The following is a 23,048-nucleotide window of genomic DNA, read 5'->3' as shown; positions in this document are numbered from 1 at the left end:
CGTGTGTGCGCGTGTGCGTGCGTGTGTGTGTTGTCAGATATACCCCATCACGTAACCATCATCATCATCATCATCAGCCTGACTACACCCACTGCAGGGCAAAGGCCTCTCCCATGTCTCTCCAATTAACCCTGTCCTTTGCTAGTTGCCGCCACTGTATCCCCGCAAACTTCTTAATCTCATCCGCCCACCTAACTTTCTGCCGTCCCCTGCTACGTTTGCGTTCTCTTGGAATCCACTTCGTTACCCTTAAGGAGCAGCGGTTATCTTGCCTTCGCATTACATGCCCTGCCCAAGCCCACTTCTTCCTCTTGATTTCAACTAGGATATCATTAACTCGCGTTTGTTCCCTCACCCACTCCGCCCTCTTCCGATCTCTTAACGTTACACCTATCATTTTCCTTTCCATAGCTCGCTGCGTTGTTCTTAACTTAAGCTGAACCCTCTTTGTTAGCCTCCACGTTTCTGCCCCATAGGTGAGTACCGGTAGGATACAGCTGTTATGTACTTTTCTCTTCAGGGATATTGGTAAGCTACCATTCATGACCTGAGAGAACCTGCCATACGCGCTCCACCCCATTCTTATTCTTCTAGTTATTTCCCTCTCATGATCCGGATCTGCGGTCACTACCTGCAATAAGTAGACATATCCTCTTACTACTTCCAGCACCTCGCTACCAATTGCGAACTGCTGTTCCCTTGCAAGGCTATTGAACATTACTTTGGTTTTCTGCATGTTAATTCTTAGCCCCACCGTTCTACTCTGCCTGTCTAGCTGATTGATCATGCTTTGCAGTTTTTGTCCTGAGTGGCTTAGCAAGGCAATATCATCAGCGAATCGCAAATTACTCAGGTATTGTCCATTAACTCTTATCCCGAACTCTTCCCATTCCAGTCCCCGGAATACCTCCTGTAAGCAGGCAGTGAAGAGCATCACGTAACCATTTGTGCTAATTTCCGAAGTGCACTTTATTTTATGGTAGCTTTCATTCTTGCCAACTGATTACAGGTTACACCCTCGGAATGTCCTCTCCGTGGAGTTAAGTAATTAAGGAGAAAGTGCGCGTTTTTTACATCAACACGATCACAGCGGCCTGCGCTATGCAATTAGTCTACTAGTTTTTTTTTAAATACTCAATACTCACAGAAAGAAAATCTCTTCCTCAGGACTCACACGAAACCGTTTTATCCAAAAGTCACTTCCAACAACTATTACACATTAACCAAAAAACATCGAGAGCTTTATTGGAGTGTATTTGGATACTAAATGCCACAAGAATTATTCCATCGCAGAAAATGTGAAAGATGTAAAGGTCAATCATAATGCCATTCCCCGTTTGCCTTGTTAATTTGCTGCTTGTTATGCTTTTGCTTTCAGCGAGAAAAATGCACCATTGCAACCATCGCAAGCAAGAGGTGCCGCGGCCGCCGTCGGAAAGCCGCGGAATCTGTGATGTGCCGGTGCCATAGCGCGATTCGCGTAGAATTTTCGACGAGTACACATGAAAAACCATTTTAGAAATTTTTACAATATTTTACGTTATATTTACGCGTCACCATGCTGGCAAAGACCCGATGATTGTGACAAAAATATATCTTTTGACGAAATTTTTACCCGTTTGGCCAATTTGTTTGAACCGTTCGGCTTAAATATTTAGCGGAGGAAAAAGTAAGAATCTCGACGAATCAGAACTAGTAGCTTAAGCCAAATATCTGCTTCTTGCATTATCGAAAAGAGAACAAAAAGCCATAAAATCAGTAAAACATGCATGCGTACATGGGTACACCAGTAATTCCATAATCAGTAAATGTAAAATGCTGGATAAGTTTCTTAACTGCGCAGTATACGTAATAGAGTCTACATGAGCTTCGTTGCACGGAACTTCCCTAGGTGACAAAGATGGCTTCTAAGGAAGGAAAGGAAAGGGGACTATAAGAAGTTATCGAAAATGATAGGAAGCCTTCGCAATTGGCGGGACGTTATTAACAATCATATGCCGAGTCGAATACAATGTCGAGGATTCATTGTACATGACTGAACGCTGAAGTTTTCTATGTGTACTCTTAATGTTGGGGAAACAAGGGAAAGACCAGGCCATTCGCGCTGCGTTATCGAATGGCTCTGCCGTATTTTAAAGCATTGCACTGATGAGGTTTGCCTTCTGGGGCTGGTTTAAAAATGGCATCCGGGTCAAGTCCTGCATTTTAGACTTAGTTTACGTAAAATTCGTTTTCATGCGGAAGAAGCCTTTCATTACAGACAAAACTACAGAAATGCTGCAAGGTGCGATACTCTGTCTTTGAAGCAAAAAAATCCAAAGCATGCTTTGTAGTACCGATGTGTGGTATGCGTTCGTTGAAACACCATGAACACTAACAAGTGAAAAAACAAAGCAACGATTAAAACAAGATAATGAAGTAGTTGTTATAATGTTATCAGGCACGTCCTTCAGTAGCTTTATTTTACTGAACCCAAGTGGTATGGGAAGGTTTCGGCACCTACGTAAACGTGTACAACGCTATTATATGCTTTTAGGGCAGGACTTCGCCAATAACATTAATTTTTTCTTGCTCGCAAATGAGGCTCCCATCTAGTTTACGAGACACCGTGTTTAGAGTTCGGCGGAATACATCCATTCTAGACCCCCTGTGAAGATGGTGATGAAGTTAAGGTTTTTTTCTAATGCACGTTCGATAACTGTTATCGACGACGTGTAGATGACGGCAAAAGTTGTGGCACCGCAACAGCTCATGCAATGCGTTACCGTATTGTGCAAAACGGCTGCAGCAGACTTCCGTTCCCAGAAACAATGACTGGCTCTAATAATAGGACATTGCTTTAAAGCCCTTGCTGGCAGCCACCAAAGTTTACGGCCATGATAATAATCTTTTATGGCGGCTGCACGTGGGTAGCTACACATGTAAACGCACATAGATGCACGTTCATGCAAAGTTTTATTTGTTATCCGTGCTCAAATGTTCCGGAATGAAATTGTGATTCTGTCGTCACGGCATGCCTGTCGTCCTGCACATCACACGCTTGGAAGAAAGTATCGAATACCAAAATTTGCCTATCTCTATGCTTCCGTAGACTGCTGCCAAATCTGTTTGCTATCAACGCCTGTGCGCAAGAGTGTTCCACCATATATTAGATTTACTGCTGCACATGTACATCATAAACCATGTCATTGTTACATTCTCTAATAAAAATGGGCCTCATTATTTTGACCGAAATAAAAGAGGCCCTATTTCAAAAATTTAGAAGCATAATACGTCCAAATTCCGAATCAGCCACCAACACGTTTTTTCAAACCTCCACAAGTGAACGTATTGGCTCTGCCGCTACAAAGAGACCCGAATGAGCCTGGAGGGACGTCGTTCAAGACCGATAACGAAGCCCCTATCAGACAAAACAAGGCTAGTTCCATTGGATAAGGACGGTGCTTTGAGCGCTCCTCACCTCGGAGATTTTCGCGCAATTTCATTTGAAGAGCATTTGGTGAGGCTACCACAATCGAGTGTGAAGTACAACGCCTGGTTCTTTCGCCGACAGACGCACAAATAGTGAGTACTCGTGGGTGGTAAATTTTCTGGATTTAGGCCGCAATGTATATGCCAGGTATGCGCCCGTTTTTTCGTAATACAAAAGCGATAGAGGGTAAGTAAATGTTGTCGTAGAAAAGGGGAGCGCGGGCACAACTCACGCTTCGAAGTCTACTAAGTTGAACAAGACACAGGGATAAGAATGGTGCAGTTGAAAGAAGCCATACTGCTGCAACGGACTCCGTGAGTTGTGAACTGCTGACTCCTTTTTTTATTAGCGTCATAGCCTTGAGGGGCCCGTTCGTTGGGACGCCCGGCGTGTTCGGCATCGCTGGCGCACTGAGAAAAAGAAACCGCACAGGAGCAGCCGTGGTTGCGGTTGGGACATCTAAGTCAGGTGACCTTGCGACGTCATCCCAACCTTGCCACCGAATTGTTTGGTTTCTTGGCTGTTTCAGGTTTAACGTCTTAAAGCGACTCAGGCCATGAGGGACGCCGTAGCGAAGGGTTCCGGAAATTTCGGCCACATGGAGTTCTTTAATGTGCACTGACATCACACAGTACACAGGCCTCTAGAATTTCACCTCCATCGGAATTAGACCGCGCGGCTGGTAACGAACTTTCGTCTTCCGGGTCGGCAGCCGAGCGGCATAAGCACTTCGTCACCACTGCGGCGGCCACCGAATTGTGAGCTAAGTGCGCTTCGTGGCAGATTGCAATTAATATAATGATTGGTTGCAGGAGGTGCAAAAAACGAAACATTTCTCTCACAAGCCCTGCCGGTGGCTTTGTTTGAAACAGCCACCTTGTGGGACCGTTGCGCATCGCTTAACCCCTTACTCATTGCGCTAAGAGTATATAAAGACTCAAACCGATCTGTGACTACAAAGCAGAGAATTAATAATTCTGTACATAAGAGCATTAACCAATTAACATTGTCGCGTCATGCCCTGAAGTCGGTGCTCAAGTGTCCACCGCAGTTTTTCGTGGGTGCCTAAGTGCGTATTCTGCACATAGGCCGAATACAGCTGCTCTACGACACTACAGAACGTTGAAGGCAAAAGATAAAAAATCCATAAACAAAGAAAATTTTTTGGTGTGATACTACGTTGCGAGAGCTTTTTAAACAACACAGCCGCGACAACGACAAAAAATATCACTAATACCGGCATGCATATTGAAACCTACAAGTAGGAAGCTGCAGAATTGCATGAATGCCTTATCAAACAGGTACTCATGTTTAATATTACCTTAATATGTCTACAGCTTTTAATTCCCCAGCTATCAATGCCTCTCAGAGCTGAGTTATTTCATATGGGGATCTCAAGAAAAGGTCTAACTCAGAGTGGACGGAAAATTTATCCAAACTTTACCTCTGCGGATACACTTGAACATGACATGGAAATTTGTCGCAGCGAATTCAAACAGTACCGAAGTAAAAATACGCGTACATGGATTTAGTTGCAACAGCGGCCATTTTATCATGTGTACGCTGCTCAGTGGAGTTTTCCTTAACGGGTCACTAGGCATCTGAACTGGTAATTTCTTCTGCGCACCAAAATCACGAATCTTTTACAGCTGCGTTATGTTACGTTAGTTCTCTGTTTGACCTCGCAATATGTTTGCAAATAGCACGTGAAAAATAATACCAAAGGAACCGCAAAGATGGCCGTTTTCCAGCGTTGCACCTAGTGCTTGGTCATAGTGCGCCAATCATCGACATAGTGATTCTGATACTGAAAAGGAATCTTTTTAACTCGACTTACTGTGCTTTGCTCTACAGAAATAGCTTTTTTTTATGGCAAGCGAATTTCGCAACGGTTTCACCACTGCCAGCGGCTTAATATGAAATCTTAGATGGTGCCTTTTGATGTGTTTTAACAGTCACATACTTAGCCATGCACCCAAACGTTTTACCAGTTTTATTCAGAAAAGCTACAGACTCGAGTTCTGTAAACGGCTGCATTAGAAAGCCTACTCAAAAAGAAAAACCTTTCAAGATACCTATGAATGACGCTTCGAAACGAGCATTACAATAGACAACCCTGCATGTCACGCTGGCTAGAACATTAAGGCAAGCGCTAATTGTTTTCAGCGCACCGGTTGCACCATGCCGCTGCTTTTTTGATTATATATTTATAATTTTTGACGAGCACAACTAAGGACTCCGCCTTAAGTCTGTACCTATTCCCCAACCGCTCCCTTTCTATATGTGGATATGCAGCGTATATTTGCTCCTGTTATCCAGCCTTCCAAGCTTTTTATGTCCATGAACACCTCCACACTGACTGGTTGTTGTGGTTCATTTTGGAGGTGCCCGAAACAGCGGCCGTGTTTCGATAGAGGTGAAATGTCAACCATTTGTGTGCTGTGCGATGTCAGTGGATGCTAAATAACTTAAGGTGGTACAATTTTCTGTGGAGCCCTTAAATACGGCGGCTCCTCCTCTCTTCCTGATTTAAAGTCCTCCTTCCTCCTTTCCTTCTTCAAGGCCTTTCTTTTTCTGGCGACCAGGAGAATCATCCTGGCTGAGGAATAGGTAGGGGCATTTGTTTGACCTATATAGAGTGTTTTTTCTCTCTCTCGCATTTCGTGGTAATTTTCTGTTGTCAGCGCCAAGATTTATTCACCAATAAACAACTGCTACACGCTGAACAAACACCACAAAGTAAATATGTGCTACCCTATCAGTGTAGTTTTCCTTCATTTCCCTTGAAAATCACCGGAGTTTCACTCGACTGGGTCCCCAGCACGGGTTTCATGCTGGTTTGAGTTTTCGAATTTCCGGCTTGGATCCCAGCTGTATATGCAACGCTATCAACCTGCTAAGGTTATCGAATAGAATTTATTCGACGATATCGTCTGAAGAGCAAGCACAAGACTGTCCTGAGAAGTGTTTTTGCAGAACGGCAGGAACAATTGTTTGCTACCTTCGCGTGTACCTTTGCCATGCGGTAAAGCAAATAACACTCGAAACGGTTGTCTGGCGCCTGGTCCCATTGTCCGATAAATCTCTTTCGTGCTCCTGAACGGATGCCACTCATGCTCAGCGTCATGAACCTAATATTTTCTCGAAATGGCTTAGGGGCCTACGCTTCTTGCATATTTAAAAAGCTAGCGTGTGTTGCGGTAACCACACTTTGGGCACTCCGTGTTCATATTTCTTTGCTGTTGTTATTTTTCGGCAGTTCCTCTTCAGTCATTTTCTTTTGAGATTTTCTCTGCCTGCAGTGCTGAACTCAAATCAGCAGGCATAATCTTTTGGCGGACGCCTGAAATATATCAGTCTGTTTTTCACTTGCAGCGCAAAAACTCATTCGGAAGCCCCTACCCATGGCACCACGGAGGCCTTTTCATCGAGTTGTGGACGGTGTGCCGCGATGCGCCTGGATCGACCCTGACACCTACCGGGAAAGCCAGAAGTTCCAGGCAGGAAAAGGGGATTTGATACAGAGCACATATCCGAAAAGCGGAACCTACTGGGTGCAGTACATTACGCAACTGATTCTCAAGGCTGGCGAGCCCGTAAGAACATACGACGAGTTCACAAGCAACACTCATGCCTTGGAATACATGAAACATGGCGACTGGAAGCCCAAGCTACCCATTAGGCTGTTCTTCACGCATCTGCCGCTTCAACCGCAGGCTATGAGTGCACACGCTAAGTACGTCTACGTTGCTCGCAACCCGTGGGATGTGTGTGTATCATTCTACCACATGATGACCGATGTGACCATTTGGAACTTTCAAGACGCCACTTTCGACGAGTTTCTGGACGCCTTCCTAGAGACTGACCTGGGTTACGGAAGCTACTTCGACCATGTAGCCTCCGGATACGCTCTGAAAGACGAGCCCAATATGTTTTTCGTTACGTATGAAGAAATGAAGCGAGACACCAGGGGAACAATTATGCGTCTGGCCGGCTTCTTGGGCGAGCGCTACAGCACTGCCTTGGAGGAAAACGAGAGTCTTTTGCGAAACATCATCGAGCGGTCATCTCCGGAGTACATGCGAGATATTTTAATTATTGACTTCCAAGAAAACAAAAACCCTGGATGGAAAAATATCTTTCAACGCAACAAACTTTCTTGCAAACGAGGATACGAAGGCGATAAGAACAAGTTCCCCATGGTAAGAACCGCTAAGATAGGTGGCTGGAAAGAGCATTTCACTCCAGAGCAGCTGGCTCGTTTAGAGAAGAAAATACAGGAGGAAGGAAGCAAAGCTTCCTTCATTGATCTGTGGAAAGACATTCGGGAAGAGGCGAATACCATGTCTGAGGGTTTTCTCTGATTCAATGAAAACTGTGTGCTTGTATCGCAGCGTGCATGCTAAGCCGGCAGCGATGTGTACCAGCCTGAAATTCTGGCAATGCGGCTGTCGTTTTGGTTTGTCATAATTTCTTGATGCTTCTCTTCACCTTTTCCTCAAATAGATGTTGGTATGAAGGTTTGTAGTCAATGGGTTTGGCATTGCAGTGTGCACTTTTTCGTTTTTCAGTACCTTTAAATTTTGCAATAAAACAGTATACTGTGATTACTTAATCAAGATAATATCAATGATTACAACAAGCTGGTTTCCCCTTGTGTTTTAGAGATCGAAAAGTTTGTGATTTGTGGTTTTACGTAAGCCGCAAAATTGACTTTTTCGCCCTTCAAGGGGTGTCATGCGGGACGCGGGCCAGGACGTGGCGACCCAGGTGGCTTTCTCTGACGGCGTCCGCTCGCCGACCAGCTACTTGGTGATCTTGAGATGTTTCCTGGAAGGCTTGCAGTTGCAGCGCATGCGTCGTTTCACTCGAAGTTTTTGATTATTTAAGCGTTTTTTCCCGGGTGCCACGGTTTTTTTTAGTCCCACTTCTCTACACGACAACTTCGTGTCGTATCGTATTTACCACGCTAAGGCTGGTAAATAGATTACGGCGTCACCTCTTATGTTATTCGCTTTTTACAAGCGCGATCAAACTCTATGTGGTTACCATGCATGAGTCCATCAAATGTAATGACTTGTCGACGAAGTTTTGACTGCACCTTCTCTTAGCGTGAACAGCAGGAACAGGTACGTAACCACTGCCGCGGAATATCAGTAGTAAGTGCAGCACTTCCACATCGTAGCTATAAGCCTGAAAAGGCGCAACACTCATCCACACAACGAGGACTCCACAACACCGTAAAGGGCTAATGAAGTTGCTGTATGCCTGTGATGTTGAAGTATGCCGCTTCACGGATATCCTCCAGCAAGAATTTTTTTATGCGTTTTCTTGAAGGTGAGGTATCTGATTTAAAATTTTAATTTCAGCGTCTTCATGTCTTGCCCTCTCCCCTCGTCACTTTTTGCACGCTGAAAGGTCGGCGCTCATCCCCCGGCGCCTCTGCCAATGGCGGAGCTAGGCCGCTTATAGGCTGCGGCCAAGGTAGCTGCCTAACGTCTAAAATAATCTAATAGTTACCTCTGAGCTGGTACACGAGAGATGGTGCTAGAATGGGAGGGTGGGAGGAGGGTGCGAGAATGAAAAAGACACCGTAAATGGCTCGCCTAAACTCTCGTGTGTGATTGTGGGTTCTCTGCGGCGTGTAAAAGTGCATTATTTGGCTCTGCTGTTGATGAAGACACAATGCACTGATTGAGCGAGTTGATGTGCTCTCCACAGAAGAGCGTTCAGAGCCCCCTGAATGTCAAACGCATCTGACGATCAACTTTTGGTGCAGGGGGTACCAACGAATGAACGAGCAGCATAGTGCAGGAGTGAGGCGCCAGCTTCAAGCCAGGCCTTTGGTTTGGGGTTCGCAGCACGGTTTAGTGAATTTAGATAAACTACCGCTGAACACTAACGCATCGCGCAGCTCAGCGACAATGCAAGATTATGGTAAACGCCGCTAGGTGAATCACCCACGTCATGGCGCTGAACCCTACTTCTACTGCGGACCGATGGCGGCAGCATGATATGTGATGTTGGAGTGAGCGCTGCTTTCGAAACAGTCGTCGAAGAAAATTATGGTGCTCTTGCTACGAAAATATTTCTAAAGCCGAATGCCATGATCAAATTTTGCGAATATTTTCCTCCTGAAATATTTTTTTTCCTTCAGTATGCCAAACTGGAGAACATTCAACAAGGTGAAGCTTTGGGCCAGTTGATCTGACAAGTTGAAGAGGAGGAATAGCCGCGAACTTGACGAAGACCGCTGGTCCTGTCTTCTTCTCGTTCTTAAGTCTCTACCAAGTTCGCGGTTATTCCTCCTCTTCAACATGGAGAACATTCGATGCACTATTTAAAATTCTCACTTTTCGCAAACTTGCAGCCGTTCCGCCTTCAAGTACGCGAAAGCACCCCGCCGGCTTCAACGGCGCCCGTCACAACGGTACTAGGGGACGAACCTACGCTGACGTGCGAAAGGCAACTTCGGCTTGGGTTCCGCTGCCCACTGGCTCACTGCTCCTCAGCGCGTGCCGGTAATCTCAAGTTTGGTCGCGCAACAACAGCGCCACGCTGCTGCCCTAACGGCAAACAACAAAACTAGTGATACTTAGACGGGGCTGGTTTGTTCAAGGTGGTGGCGGCGGCACGCGCGCAAGCGAGCTCTTCTGTGTGACCGAGGAGCAGCAAGAGGCCACTGCTCAGCTAGTTTCGTGTGCTCATTTGAAAGGCATAATGCGCGAAAGTGAATGCTTGGGCGTGTAAGTGCATACTGAACATACACTCGTAGCACGCAGAAGAGTGTGCATTCATTAATTCTGCCTGAGTACTTCTTCGTTGCGTTCCTTATACTCTGGACAAAATGGCAATTTCGCAGTGGAAAAAAGGGGACCCTCTGTATAAGGGTAACGAACAAAGGTTTGTGTTTGGGGCGTGTACAATAGTACAGGGTCGTCCAAAAGTTCCCAGGCCACAGGGTCCGCTTTAGAGCGCTATAGTTGGGCAGCTACGACACCCCTGGAGCCAAAAATCTCTGTAGAGGATAGTAGAAGTACTATTCTCACATCTGAGAACCTTGATGTCTTTGATGCTATCGTAAGTGGCAGTATACGCCGCTCGAAAGCAGACCCTGTGGCCTTCGAACTTTTGACGGACCCTGTACATAGAATTGCAAGGAACGAGATACAGCGGTGATGCTGTATTGATTCGCAGGTAAGTGTTACGAAAAATGAAGAAGGGTAAATGGTAAGCATTTTCACCATGGCATGATAATAGACAAATACTAAGCAGCGTGTCCCATGATCAGGCGTAGATTTTGCACTTACCTTCTATTTAGTACTTCGGCCCTTGCCGTAATGTTCCAGAAGCACAATGAAACACAGAATTAGAAGAAGAGGCTTTGTTTAAAGATTTTCTTTTTTGAGACAGTAGAACGCTTCCAGCGGGCGTTTATACCCATGCTTGCTGCGCAAAGGTGTCACGAGCACGTCAGTGCAGAGCCCTAGCCGTTCGCCACGCATGAAAGCCGAACGTAGTGTTCGCACAGCAAGATTTATGTCTTTAAAGTCAATATTCTCACAAGCCACAAGTGCTTGCCTCGAGTAAATAAGCTAAAATTATGGAAGGAGCAGTTCATTTGCCCTCGTCGCTTAGTGTTACAGCGGATGGAGAACCAAGTTTTCTACGTTCCGAGACGTTTCAGTAGACTAGTTTGCCCGAATTTGTGGGCGATTTTTCCGTTTACTTTGGTGTTTAGTCGGCGTTAGGGCACGATAACTTTTTTAGAGAAGCATAACAACGATAAAGCATTGTGCGCGTACATGTTGCATGCGGGAGAAGAGGATTTTTTTGTTGTTTAGGCAACAGAGGTGAAGATACACAGGACCAGCTTAGATAACCGAAGATTTGTTTTATCTCCCTATTCTCGTCTACCGTGGATCAAGATGATCTACCAGCTAAAAAAGTGTTACATCCTTCATGACACAACCAAGATTCGCGAGATCAGAAGTAGAGTGCACCGCTTCGTTTCGAAGCGCTGATTTTTTGATATATTGTACTAGAAAATCGCAAACCAACGTTATAGCATACGTCGATCATGGCGTGACAATGATCCTAAGCCGCACCTTTCGCGTTTAGCCGTGCGTCATGTTAGTGTCAATACGGTGCTTGCTCGACACGGACGTGATCGACGAGTTTTTCTGCTTTGAGCAAGTTCACTTACGGAGAATGTGTCTGCCCAGCTGTCACGTCTTTTAAAAGCGGAGCAGCAAGCTCCATAATGTGCCGCTACAGATAATGAGCGCGACTACACGAGTATGCTGGGACGACAAGCACAGTCACGGCGGGAATGCGCGCACGCCTTGCCACCATGACAATACGGCGATAATTGGGGCCAGTTGGTATAACAGTTTCCGAATCGAAATGCTGAGGAATAAGCGCTCAGTCTGTTCGATGTATTTCTCCTCAGGTCATTCTGCGAGGGCGCTTCCCCTGCAAAAATTAGCCGGCATGACAGACGCCCGATGCGTGGGAAAAAGTCCCAGCAGTTATTTTAATACCAAAATGACGCTCATTGTCACCTCTGCGGGGTTTTAGAGCGTACATACTATTTTATATTGGGCACCGTAATTTTAAAGAAACCTTATCTACTTTCTGATTCGGGCATGGACTGTCATGCTTCCTTGTGTGGCCAACCGCAGCTGCACCTTAATGGGCAGAAGCCGGGACTAGCTACACTGTGTAATCGGGTTATTTTAAGCATTTATTTCCTAGTTGGCGGCTTTTTGTGAGAAAGCTCTACTTCACGATGTCTAATCGGCTCAGTGACTTTGTGTGAAGCTTGACCTTGAATTTGACCTCGGCAAAATTTTAATTAGAATAAATTTTTCCGCTACTAGGATTCCAACCCCTGGCGGCGCGAACAGATCAACTTCCCTGGCCACTCACGAGAGCCCATGCTATCGGCGCAGCCGATCACGCCTCGTGTTAAACTGCAACACACTCGCACGCTGTGCACTGCACACAACCAATACTACTATCGAAATAATATCTTCGCCACAGGTGTCGAAGACTCAGAAAAGCAAAACCATGAGCCAACGAGGCTAAACACATGCTTTCGTACATATACTCGGTTTAACTACGTTATAACCATACTAGTTTTCTTGAGCAAAGCATTGATGCGACACGGCTCTCGCCGCTCTGCAAGCTCTCATCTCGCACAGCGGTCGCTAGCCCAGAGAACCTGCTCTTGTCCCTTGTGGCTCTTCTTCTCTCTTGTCCCTTCCTTTTTGCTCAGTTATTCTTTGTTATCCTAATCTGTGGGCACGCAAAATGTGATACGAACGGGCAACATGTGCTCAGTGAAATAAATGGCGTGGCTGGAAAGCAAGACGTCGTTTGGAGAAACGAAACAGAAGAAGCTGTCATTCTATTTCGACATGGTCGTACTATGGCAGTCTTGAATGCGGTGCGCAGAAGATATACAATTAACAATACAGAATATATGCGGAATGCTTTTTTAAAACATGCAAATACTCATGCTAAGTTTTTATGGCAACCTCTAATCTGCACTCAGGTGAGTTTTAACATGGTACGCATTTTGGTATTTTTCGTTTAGCTTACATACACTTTAAATTCAGAAAAGAATCACCTGCTGGACAACACTGTTTACCTGAAGGATTCATATCACCATATCAACCTCCTGAAAAAAGCTGCTGAAGATAAATGGAGGTACGGCCACAAAATTAAGCAGCCCGCTTCACGTTTGAGCATATCTGACAAGTGTTTTGGAGAAAGCGCGAAAGTCTTTTCAGGCGCTATGTGCGGGTGCACTATCCTCCTAGCCTAGACATTTAGTATATCCTTGCTTTCGCTAGGTTAGCCCGGGCAGAAGTTGCATTGCCCAAGCGTCTTCTATATTACTAGGGCCGGGACTGGAGAGCTCTAACTCGCTACGTTCGCATCTTTCGCATGAAGGATAATATTTTGCTTCGCCGAAAAGAGCCAGCACCCCGCATAGAGGTGTCAGAAAAATTTCCCGGCACATTTCTAATTTATCCATGCAGCGTAAAATTCCTTCGAGGAAGAAACAAGCAGAAGAAGCCCGATGTGTTTTTCTTCAATATGTCAACAGTGCATGAATAAAGCGATCGCAAGAGACAACAGCAAAGTAGTAAAGCTGCAAAATTTTACTCTAATCTTCGTTCGCTTTACTTCTTTTTTTTTCTCCGAAAATCCGTATGGGTGGGCGATATTATCGCCAGAAGCTCATCTTGTGTCCCTGTAAGCGATTGAACAATTACCCTTTGCTAAGGTCCGCTGAAAGGGCAAGACGACAACTGCTTTTAAAACTGCGCCTTAAGCGTAGAACCCGCCACTCATCCACCGCAGTGTCCCGAGAGCGGAGGAAAGGTCCACTTCCTTGCACCATCGCAGCTTTGCTCCTGGCTGTTGTAAACGATCTTAGGAACTATCGAGAAATCGGCTCAAAGCTGAGGCGGCGGCGCGAAATAGTCCCAGAAGGATCGGCAGCACGTGGTAGCATTTGTTTGCTCCTCTGCGGGTGCTTCGTCAGCTCATTCAGACGTTGTCGCATTTTAAGAGCCTGAGCTCTCACTTATCACGTTTCGAGATTTCGTGGGGTCTGCTACGACCCTGAGATCATAGCGCCATCTGTGGCAGCAACTACTCATCACGTTTCAAGATTCCGTGGGGTCTGCTACCACCCTGAGATCACGGCGCCATCTGTGGCAGCAACTACAAAGCAGCACATCTAGCACTAAAACTTGTAGCGCCATCTACAATAGCACTGCAGAGACAACCACCTGCCGCGTGCCAGTGATGACGTGCCAGTCCAATATGGTGGATGGAGGTGGAACTATGTGAGTATGATGTGAGATGAGAAATGCTGTGATTTGTGTGATGGTCGCCATATGTGCAACTGAAATGTCTGTGAGTGTGTTTATCATATGGGAAAATAAACGTACAAATTCGTATTTCCATTGGTGTATCTCCCTTTAATCTCATTCATTTCCATTTTAGTAAACCAAACAACTAACGGCCGTTATTTGAACGTCCTCTGGACGGTGGCGGCCTTTTTTTCCCTATGAAAATGCTGGCAGTTTTCGCAACGCAGACGCCCACACAGCTGCCGCGCCGCGATGGCTTCTGGGGAGAACAAGCCCTACTTACTCCCGCTGCGTGTTGCTGCTGTGTACGAAGCACTTTCGGATGTCGCCCCGGAAAATCGTGGCAAAACGAGAGGTCGCCCGCTCTGCAGCGCGTCTATTAAGGCGGAAGCCTTTAATGCCTCATCGTTGTAAGCAGGAGCTGTCGACAGAAATGTCACGCAATTCAATTGGTCGAAACGGTCGTTACGTCACAGTGCGCGAACGTCAAACGGGCCAATTGTACTTTGGCTACTAACCATGCAACCAATCGTAGCGATCGTATAGTGATGCTCCAATTAAGTTTGACTGAGTTTAGTTAATTGCTTACTTAACCAATTAGTCTAATTAGCCTTTCTAGTCAGACCAGATAAATAAATAAAAATGGCTGAGGCTTAGCTAAGGTTAAGCCTAATCAGATGCGAAGCATATTGATGGCTAGGCTTGGTAATACATGGCTTTCCTTGGTTGAATACTTGGTCATTTTAATACTACCACTAGAAGTGTAGCAAGGATTGCAGTGGCAGCTATATACGGGATCATCGGTGAATTCAATGCAGAGTGTACAACCGCTGCCCCAGCACCGGCTACAACAGCTTTTGCTTCTCGTTCAAATCAGCCCTGCTTCTAGGCGGCATCCCAACACCTGGCCGCCTCGTAAGTGACCGGAGAGCGAGGCAAGCTAAGCTTTATAAATAGCGCCCACCAAACGGGCAACTAAGAAGGCCCAGACTTGAGCTGCAAAATAAAAGTTACCTCTCTCTCTCAGCTTTATACCGCTGCTGTAGCGTCACGTGGTTAGCTGCAGCGCCTCTGATGTGGAGCCTCCACCGCCGCGGCCGACCGCGCGAGCCGGCAGCCCATCTCTCCTCTGCTGTGACGTCATGTTGTCACGTGGTCAGCCGCCGCGCCTCTGATGTGGAGCCTCCACCGCCGCGACCGACCGCGCGAGCCGGCAGCCCATCTCTCCTCTGCTGTGACGTCATGTTGTCCCGTGGTGTCACGTGGTCACGCTAAAGGTCAATGGTAGCTCCACCGCCGCGCTCGACGGGCTGTAGTGTAGCTCTAGTAATATGCTTCGCATAAAACAGAGTAAGAAATTGGCCGAGCTTGGGAATCGAACCCCGGTCTCCGGAGTGCGAGTCCACCACGCTACCACTCCGCCATACCAGCTCGATGGTTTGGAATGAACAAAGGTGCGTCTAGTGAATACGATGTCTTCGTTCACTCCGATCTTCCTCCTTTCCTGTTACGGCGAGGTTTAGGTGTCCGCCGTGATATAAGAGACAGATACATTTCCTTTCCTCAAAACCAATTTACCAACGAGCAAGGCGTATTTGTCCGCGTTTCAGATCGGTCCAAATTGTCGTGACGTCACCGCGCGCGAATTTTGATGGGTGTCCACCAAAATATGTGAGACAGTTACTGGGCAACTTCCTTTCCTCAAATACAATTTTCGACTAGTGTCTACTGAGATATGTGAGGCAGTTAATGCGTAATTTCCTTTACTCAAATACAATTTCCATTTCCTTCACTACGACCCCTCTTTCTTCTTTCACTCACACTTTCTCCCTTCCTGTACGGTGCGGCTTAGGTGTCCACCGAGATGACACAGAATTACAGCCCCATATCCTTTCCTCAAAAAGCGTTGCGTTCAAAGGGCAACGCATCGCGCCGAACGGGTGGCGGCGTTCCGTGGACTCCCTGGCAGCGCTACAACCCGCTGTCGCGTTCCACTCCTAAAGGCAAAGCTTAAGCGTCATTAATAGGCAGTTAATTAATGCACCAACAAAATGTACAGTGAACAATCGCGTAGCAGAATGCAGCTCTCAGGCTTTCGCCTTTCATCACTTTAGCCGCTAAAGTTACTCGTAATTTTTTCTACTTCATCGAGCTTGAAAACCCGGGAATTATTGTTCTATTGTGCAACCAATGCCAGCAGCCCGAAGAAGAGACAGCTTTAAGTGCAGAAAGTGCCTATTGTCAAATCTGTCACAGCGTCAATGGTAGTTGCTCGCGGCATTTCCAGAGAGACGACTTCTTTCTTCTAGGCAAGCATTCACTGCCATAAAAGCTTTATTTGGTTTTAATTGAACGACTAGGGTGGTGATCATCGCTGGTCGTTGTAATTGTTACCGCGACGCAACATAATGCTCGCAAAATTGTACCTCGATGTTTTATATTTATATATTTAGATAATTTCGTACTGCTGCATGTTCATTACATAGACAATCGTGTTTCACTTCCCTAAAAGCAAAACAAAGCGAAGAGACCTGTGCTACGCGTGCCATCACTCCTCCGAGTGCTAGCCTCAACTAGGTGGTCTTGAGTCCATGCCTCAATGTGCAGGTGTAAACAGGCTTGTATCGGAGCGCTCGATAGCAAATCCAGCGGTATTTCACAGCAGGTGCAGCATTTGACGGCCAGTGCTTGTATTGAAGCGAAGCTGTATAAAGAATTGGCAGTGGTTTAGCTCTGGTTAAACCTGGAGAATTGCGAAAGCATTGAGGAAAGAGAGATAGGCGATGGAGAGCGCGCGGCAGCGGCGGCGGCCCCGGCACGCTAGTTATGCGGCGCTACTGGGCATGCGCAACTGGTGAGCGTGGCGGCGGCACATCTGAGTCACCCGCGCAGCGACAGTGGCGGCGCGCCAACTGTGCGCCCTGTGACGTCACTGCTCCTCGCGCATGCGCAGTATGCCATTTCGTCAGCTCCGCGAAATGGCTCGGCGACTCGCGTAGTGTTGCCTTCGCAACAAAATAACAGCAAGTAACCAGCAAGTACGTTCCCCTAACCCCAACCACGATTTGTTACGCAGCACACCGCTCCAGCCCTCTAAATAAGTCTTCCCATGAATGTACGCACAAGGACGCATGCTTCCTCGACTGAAGTGATGGACAAATGCTACTCGGGCTGAGCACGCTGAATTGAGATCCAAGCAGCCGCCGCGATCGCTTAGTGCTTATGGCGTTAGGCTGCTGACCCGAAGGACGAGGGTTCGACTCTGGCCGCGGCGGTTGAATTTCGATCTAGGCGAAATTCTAGAGGCCCGTGTAATGTGCGATAAGAATCCCGGGTGGTCGAAATTTCCGGAGCCCTTCACTACGGTGTCCATCATAGCCTGAGTAGCATTGGGACGTTAAACTCCAATAAACCCATAAAATCCAAGCACGCGATGGTGGAAAGCGAAAACATAGCGAATCATTCTAGCTTTCAGTGTTTTACAATGATTTCTCAAAGATATGGTGACCTCAACCATGCAACTGTAAACCAAGCCTTGCAAGAATTTTTCTTACTTTCCTGCCGTGTAGGAACACTCTGCGCTGGTGATAGTGACGTCGCTGAAAACGTCCCGGAGGGTGGGCGACTCCTGTGTGAGGTTCTGTTTGCATAGCAAACGTGCGCATACTGATGTTGACGACCTCCAGCTTGTCATCAGTTCTGCGTTTTGCAAAAGCAAATGCAAAGTGTTTAGCTAAAGCTAGGCGCTGACCTTCGCGTAATCCAGTAAACTTGTGATTGGCCTAATCTGTTCAAAGACGGAGCCCTCTTCACGGTGGCATCTTGGTTTGACTGCGGCGCCCTCTGTAATTCGGCAAAATCCCCAGCTCTGCGCCTAATATGAATACCTCGTTTCACTTTGAGATGCGTTCAGTATAGCATCTCTGCCGGTGCATGGTGCTCACCGAATATATGTATTTAGTCTGTCTTCAACCTAAGCATTCTTTTGTTCTTTGGAAAACCCGTGGGTGAATCTGGTCAAAGGGTCATATAGTATTAAGTTTGGAAAATATTACATTGCTAATTGAACTTGTTCTGAACCAGTTGCCTAATTTTTAATGCTTTTGTCTTCTGCCTGATAATTTCTTGAAAGCTTGTTATTCATGCCGCTCATTTGAAAGCTTTTGCTGTCGTGTGACTCCCCACCTTCCAAGCTAAGAATGAGGGTCATTTTTGTCATCTGTTTGCCCTGCACTTAGGAAAGCCTTGTGTACGGCTGGTACAGGTGTGACCCAACGACCAGGTCTGCAGACGGGAACGAGAAGGTCCCTCATTACAAGCTTTAGTTGGTGTTGATGACACGCGGTTACGGAAGGTGAAGGCCAAGGTACTCTTCAAATTGCTCGTAACAGATAAGAGGGGCCAGGGGTGTTCCCCGAACGGTGTTCCCATGACCTATGTTTCCTGAGCAGAACGAGGTTCTGATGGACGCGTCGTCCATCCTTGCGATTGAGAAGTTCGCGATCTGCCTGATATTGAAATGGAAATGCCCGTATGTGCCCTACTAGAAAGAACACCCTATCTTTCCAAAGACTGGAGTGTTAAGGGGAGGGCGGGGGTGAGTTGATGTGGCGACTGCGCATTATAGTTCGTCACACTTCCTGGTAAAACAGGTCATCAACGCTGCTGCAAGGCAGGAGATTAGCTGCGCACTGTTGTCGTGGTCTCGAAACAGAGTTAATTAGCTTTCTGGGAGGACTGTTCGACCGCGAACGATCACGGGTTGCTCCGATGCCATAGTGGGCCCCATATTTGAGACCAAAAATAGAGCTGAAGCCTTCTCCTAGTTCTAATCCGGTTATTGCCAGTTTTTTCGAACTGCACTGTGGGAGCTACGCCTTGGCCTAATCATGGCGCCCTTTACATCACGTGCCGTCCACGTGCACGAATGACACTGCACGTCGAACAAGCTAAAGGATGCATAGACTGGGACAATTAACCAAAAATGATGTTTTTTGTGGGCATATTGCCACATTCACATGCTTGCGACAATACACGACACTAGTGCCGCTTAGGTAATGCGATACGCCAGCTTGTATATGTCGCGAATTTCGAAGGCAAGCATAGATACGTCGCGAAGGCGAAGCTTGAAACCAACATAGAACCCAGCGCCAGCCACATCAGGTATGGCTTAGGAACGGAAGCGCCAAATTAAATGTGTGAGGAAGCAAAAAAATATTATTGGTTACATATTTGTGGCTTATAGTGATTTAAAACACTATTCTAGTTACTCGATCGTTTTGAAATGATTTAGTTCTGTACATTTTATCGGAATGTACAACACTTCTTTTAATAATATGCTTATATTTTGGCGTTTCCTCACAGCAGCGAGTAGTGGCGCTCATGTCATCAGTCTTTGTTATTCTGAGCATGCTTGCCGCAAGCTATCGACCTTCCCCAGCGTCTTGCGTCACCTCGTGTATTCATTGCTTGCGGCTGCTCGCCTTTTGTCAACGTTAATTTGAAGTTATTGGCTACCTTTTTACCATTCAGTTTCTTACTTTTAAAACGAGAGAGATGGCAGCCCTACATTTGATCCACGAATCACGCCCGAGGCATGCCGGGAAGGTAGAGCCTTCGGTATTAACATGTGGTAGCTTGTTGACATTATATAGAGGCTTCGGTATTGAGATGTGGTAGCTTGTTCACTCTCCAATGATTTCTCGGTTATTAAGTTTCTCTTCCATTGACGTTTTGTGTACTGTGTGGTAGTGTTGGTAACCCACTACGCACGCAGTTAGTTCGAGATCCGAAACATCCGAGGGCGCTTGCCTCGATGTGAGCTGAGTACAGTGTTTAGCAGGCCCCAAGCATGCCGGGAAGATAGAGGCTTCGGTATTAACATGTGGTTACTTGTTGACTTTATACACAGCCTTCGGTATTGAGATGTGGTAGCTTGTTCACTGTGCAATGATTTCTTGGTTATCAAGGTTCTCTTTCATTGATGTTTTGTGCACTGTGTGGTGGTGTAGTTATCCCACTACGCACAAAGTTAGTGTCGTTTTGTGCATGGACCGACAAAGCAGTGCCCACTCATCGGGGAGCGTTGCCACTGTGGCCCAGAAACCCAACGGCCTGTAAAAACATTTCGCTGGTTACCGATTTAGAGGCGGTGGCAATACGAGCCCTAATTTTTGGGAAAACAGTAATATTATGCTCTCTGTATATCCCACGGCGATCAGTTTGAAAGACTCACTGACCGGATTCCGGAACCGTTCTTGCTGGTTGGAGATTATAGTGCACATCATCACTATTGAGATGTAAAAGAACTGATTCCAGAGTTGCGCTAATCGAAAGTTTTTTTTCCTTGGATCCTGTATATCGAACAAGAAAAAGGAACCAACATACGTTAACATAGCAAACACCCCGCATTATACCTTGTTATCGGCTCCACATCGCTCTTGAGGGCCGCTTAGTGGGCTGTGAATAATAGTCTATATTGGACTGACCACTTTCGTATTTATTTGAAAAATACACGATAAATAAATTTAAGCCTAAATAACACCTGTAAGTTTCCAGAACAGACGGCTGCTTGGAAAAGTTCAGAGACCTCTCAGAGTTGCCTCCTTCAGCAATTTCACACTTGGGCATTATACTGAATTATACTGCATTATACATTATACTTCAGATCACTGGTGCTGATGAGAAATGCATTCCACCGACATCTTGCAAAATACAAAAAAAAACATACTCCATGGTGGAATTCGCAATGCAATGTAGCTTGTAAGAATCATGGTCGAATTTCTCAGGTATTCTACAGTCGACAACTTCATAAATTTTAAGTGGGTAAAAGCCAAGAGTAGATGCATTCGTCGTCAGTCCAACCGGGAAAATTGGAAATCCTTTTTCACATCGGTAAACACCTACAAACTCACTAAATTTTACAACAGATTGAGAGCGCTAACAGGCCGTAGTGCACACCCAACAGCTATTGTCACCACTGCCGGTGATTCACCTGGGCACCAAGCAGATGCATTAGGGGAGCATTCTGAATATGTATTTAGCTCGGCAGCTTCACGGATTCTTTCCTGAAGTGCATAATAGCGGAGGAAAGAAAACTTATCTGCGGCCACCACCGTTTGGGAGACATTGAAGTAACGAGAGTTAGTTGTGTCATACTCAGATAGTTCCACCTCTATCCACCATATTGGACCGTGACGTCATCATTGGCGCGCGGCAGGTGGTTATTTCTACAATGCTGTTGCAGATGGCGCTACAAGTCTCAATGCGGGATGTGCTGTTTTCTAGTTGCTGCTCCAGATGCCGCTGTAATCCCAGAGTGCTAAAACCATGGAGGAAAAAAATATAGGAGAGAGTGCGCTCAGCCTGTGCAAGCCATCCTCCTCTGACGCCGCTGCCGAGGGCCCTTTTGCGCATTGACTCTTGGGAAATAGGCCCACCACAGTTACCAGACTGCCAACCAGCGGTCCTTTTTAGTGAACGCCCGTGCTCCGATGCAGCGCAGAAGCGCAGCGCCTGTGTTGCAGCTTTGGCGGAATGCGTACCGAGCTCGAGGTTGTCTGAAGGCTCCGCGTCTCAACACTTCTGTTGATTACACTCTCGAGTTTTTGGGTGCACTGTAGAAAACTGCAGGTAAACTTTTCATCAAAGGCTGCGGCCGCGACCTCGTCACTGTTCAACTGTGGGTCATAAAGAGAATAGAGTAATTCCTTTCGTCGTTTTAAACACATATGGAGCGTTTATTTCAGCGCATGCTATAAGCGGCGAACTCGAGAGTAGGCGAAGAAAACGAGCCTCTGTAAAAGGGCACAGTGGCTTCCAGAGCGCTCACGGCGCACGGACGTGTTTAACGAGCGCTCCGGCGCGCTGCGCAACATTCTATTTCTCGGGCAGGCGGACTTCGGCCCGCCCATGGGCCCGCCGTTCTCCGCTATTCTCGAGGCACAAGTCGTGCCGAGTACGCTCGCGCACATACGCAGTTCCGGCGTGAAATGCAGCAGTGAAATATTTATCTCTCCCGCTGTCGAGAGAGTGCCGGCGGTTTTACGTCGGCCCCTGCGCGGGGTCTCCCGGCCACTGCGCACAATCACTTACAAAAAGAAGTAAACTGTATGTACTACGTAGCCGCGCGCACGCAGCGTCCTGTCTCGGACTATTCGCGCGCGCGGCACACTGCACTGGCGGCCGGGGTGGGGCGCCCGGCCGCGTATACCGTACGAGGTAGCACCCACGGAGCGCTCGTGTCACGCGTGCACTACCTGGCGAAAAGCAAGCGGGAAGTCAAGTCCGCCTGCTCATGAACGCACAGAGGCTCACCATTGTTCCGTCACGGGTGCGCGCATTGCCGCGCGGCCACAGGAGCGCTTCGATACTGTCCGGGATGATTCCCAGCGCCCTGTAGGCCGCGAGCATCAGCAAGTCTAGAGATGTAAAATTTCAAGAAATTTTGAATGGCATGAAAAAAAACGTTTTTTTTCAAGGTTTCTTTCATGAAAAATTGGAAATTTTGCAAAACGTGACAAAAACAGAATTATTTGCAAAAGCACAACGATCAATAATAATGCTCCGAAGTTCAGTCGCATATGCAGTTACAGATGCAGTTACAGAGGCCGTCGCCTTTCTCGACGACGTGGATAGGTTGCCGAATCTGTGCCCCGTACAGGTGAATCTTCACGACGATGCCG

General features: G+C 46.8%; 2 protein-coding genes across 3 annotated transcripts in view; one reads left to right on the top strand and one right to left on the bottom strand.

Moving 5' to 3' along the window:
• LOC149361590 (uncharacterized) overlaps nt 1-22,740 on the bottom strand; it is a 51,688-nt gene extending 28,948 nt beyond the window's left edge. Inside the window, exon 1 of the mRNA XM_089569540.1 lies at nt 22,681-22,740. Coding sequence (XP_089425666.1) covers nt 22,681-22,683 — 3 coding nt within the window. The 5' untranslated portion in view covers nt 22,684-22,740. The remainder of the gene's footprint in view (nt 1-22,680) is intronic.
• On the top strand, nt 3,405-8,082 carry LOC149361591 (amine sulfotransferase-like). 2 transcript variants are annotated; one of them, XM_089569539.1, is made up of 3 exons: nt 3,431-3,564; nt 6,035-6,082; nt 6,848-8,082. In XM_089569539.1, the coding sequence occupies exon 3, from the start codon at nt 6,877-6,879 to the stop codon at nt 7,834-7,836; it is 960 nt and encodes a 319-aa protein (XP_089425665.1). In that variant the 5' UTR covers nt 3,431-3,564; nt 6,035-6,082; nt 6,848-6,876; the 3' UTR covers nt 7,837-8,082. The 2 variants fall into 2 exon arrangements, with proteins under 2 accessions (XP_089425664.1, XP_089425665.1); XM_089569538.1 differs by lacking the exon at nt 6,035-6,082 and having other exon boundaries at nt 3,405-3,564.
• Nucleotides 22,741-23,048: the final 308 nt, after the last annotated feature.

This window comes from Amblyomma mixtum, chromosome 2 (genome assembly GCF_055824585.1).
Source record: "Amblyomma mixtum isolate Tamu chromosome 2, ASM5582458v1, whole genome shotgun sequence".
NCBI classification, from domain to species: domain Eukaryota; kingdom Metazoa; phylum Arthropoda; class Arachnida; order Ixodida; family Ixodidae; genus Amblyomma; species Amblyomma mixtum.
This window is presented reverse-complemented; position numbering and strand designations above follow the sequence as displayed.

Bases quoted from the DNA above. Each gene is read 5' to 3' on its own strand.
- LOC149361591 (XM_089569538.1), top strand. From the start codon at position 6,877: ATGGCACCACGGAGGCCTTTTCATCGAGTTGTGGACGGTGTGCCGCGA.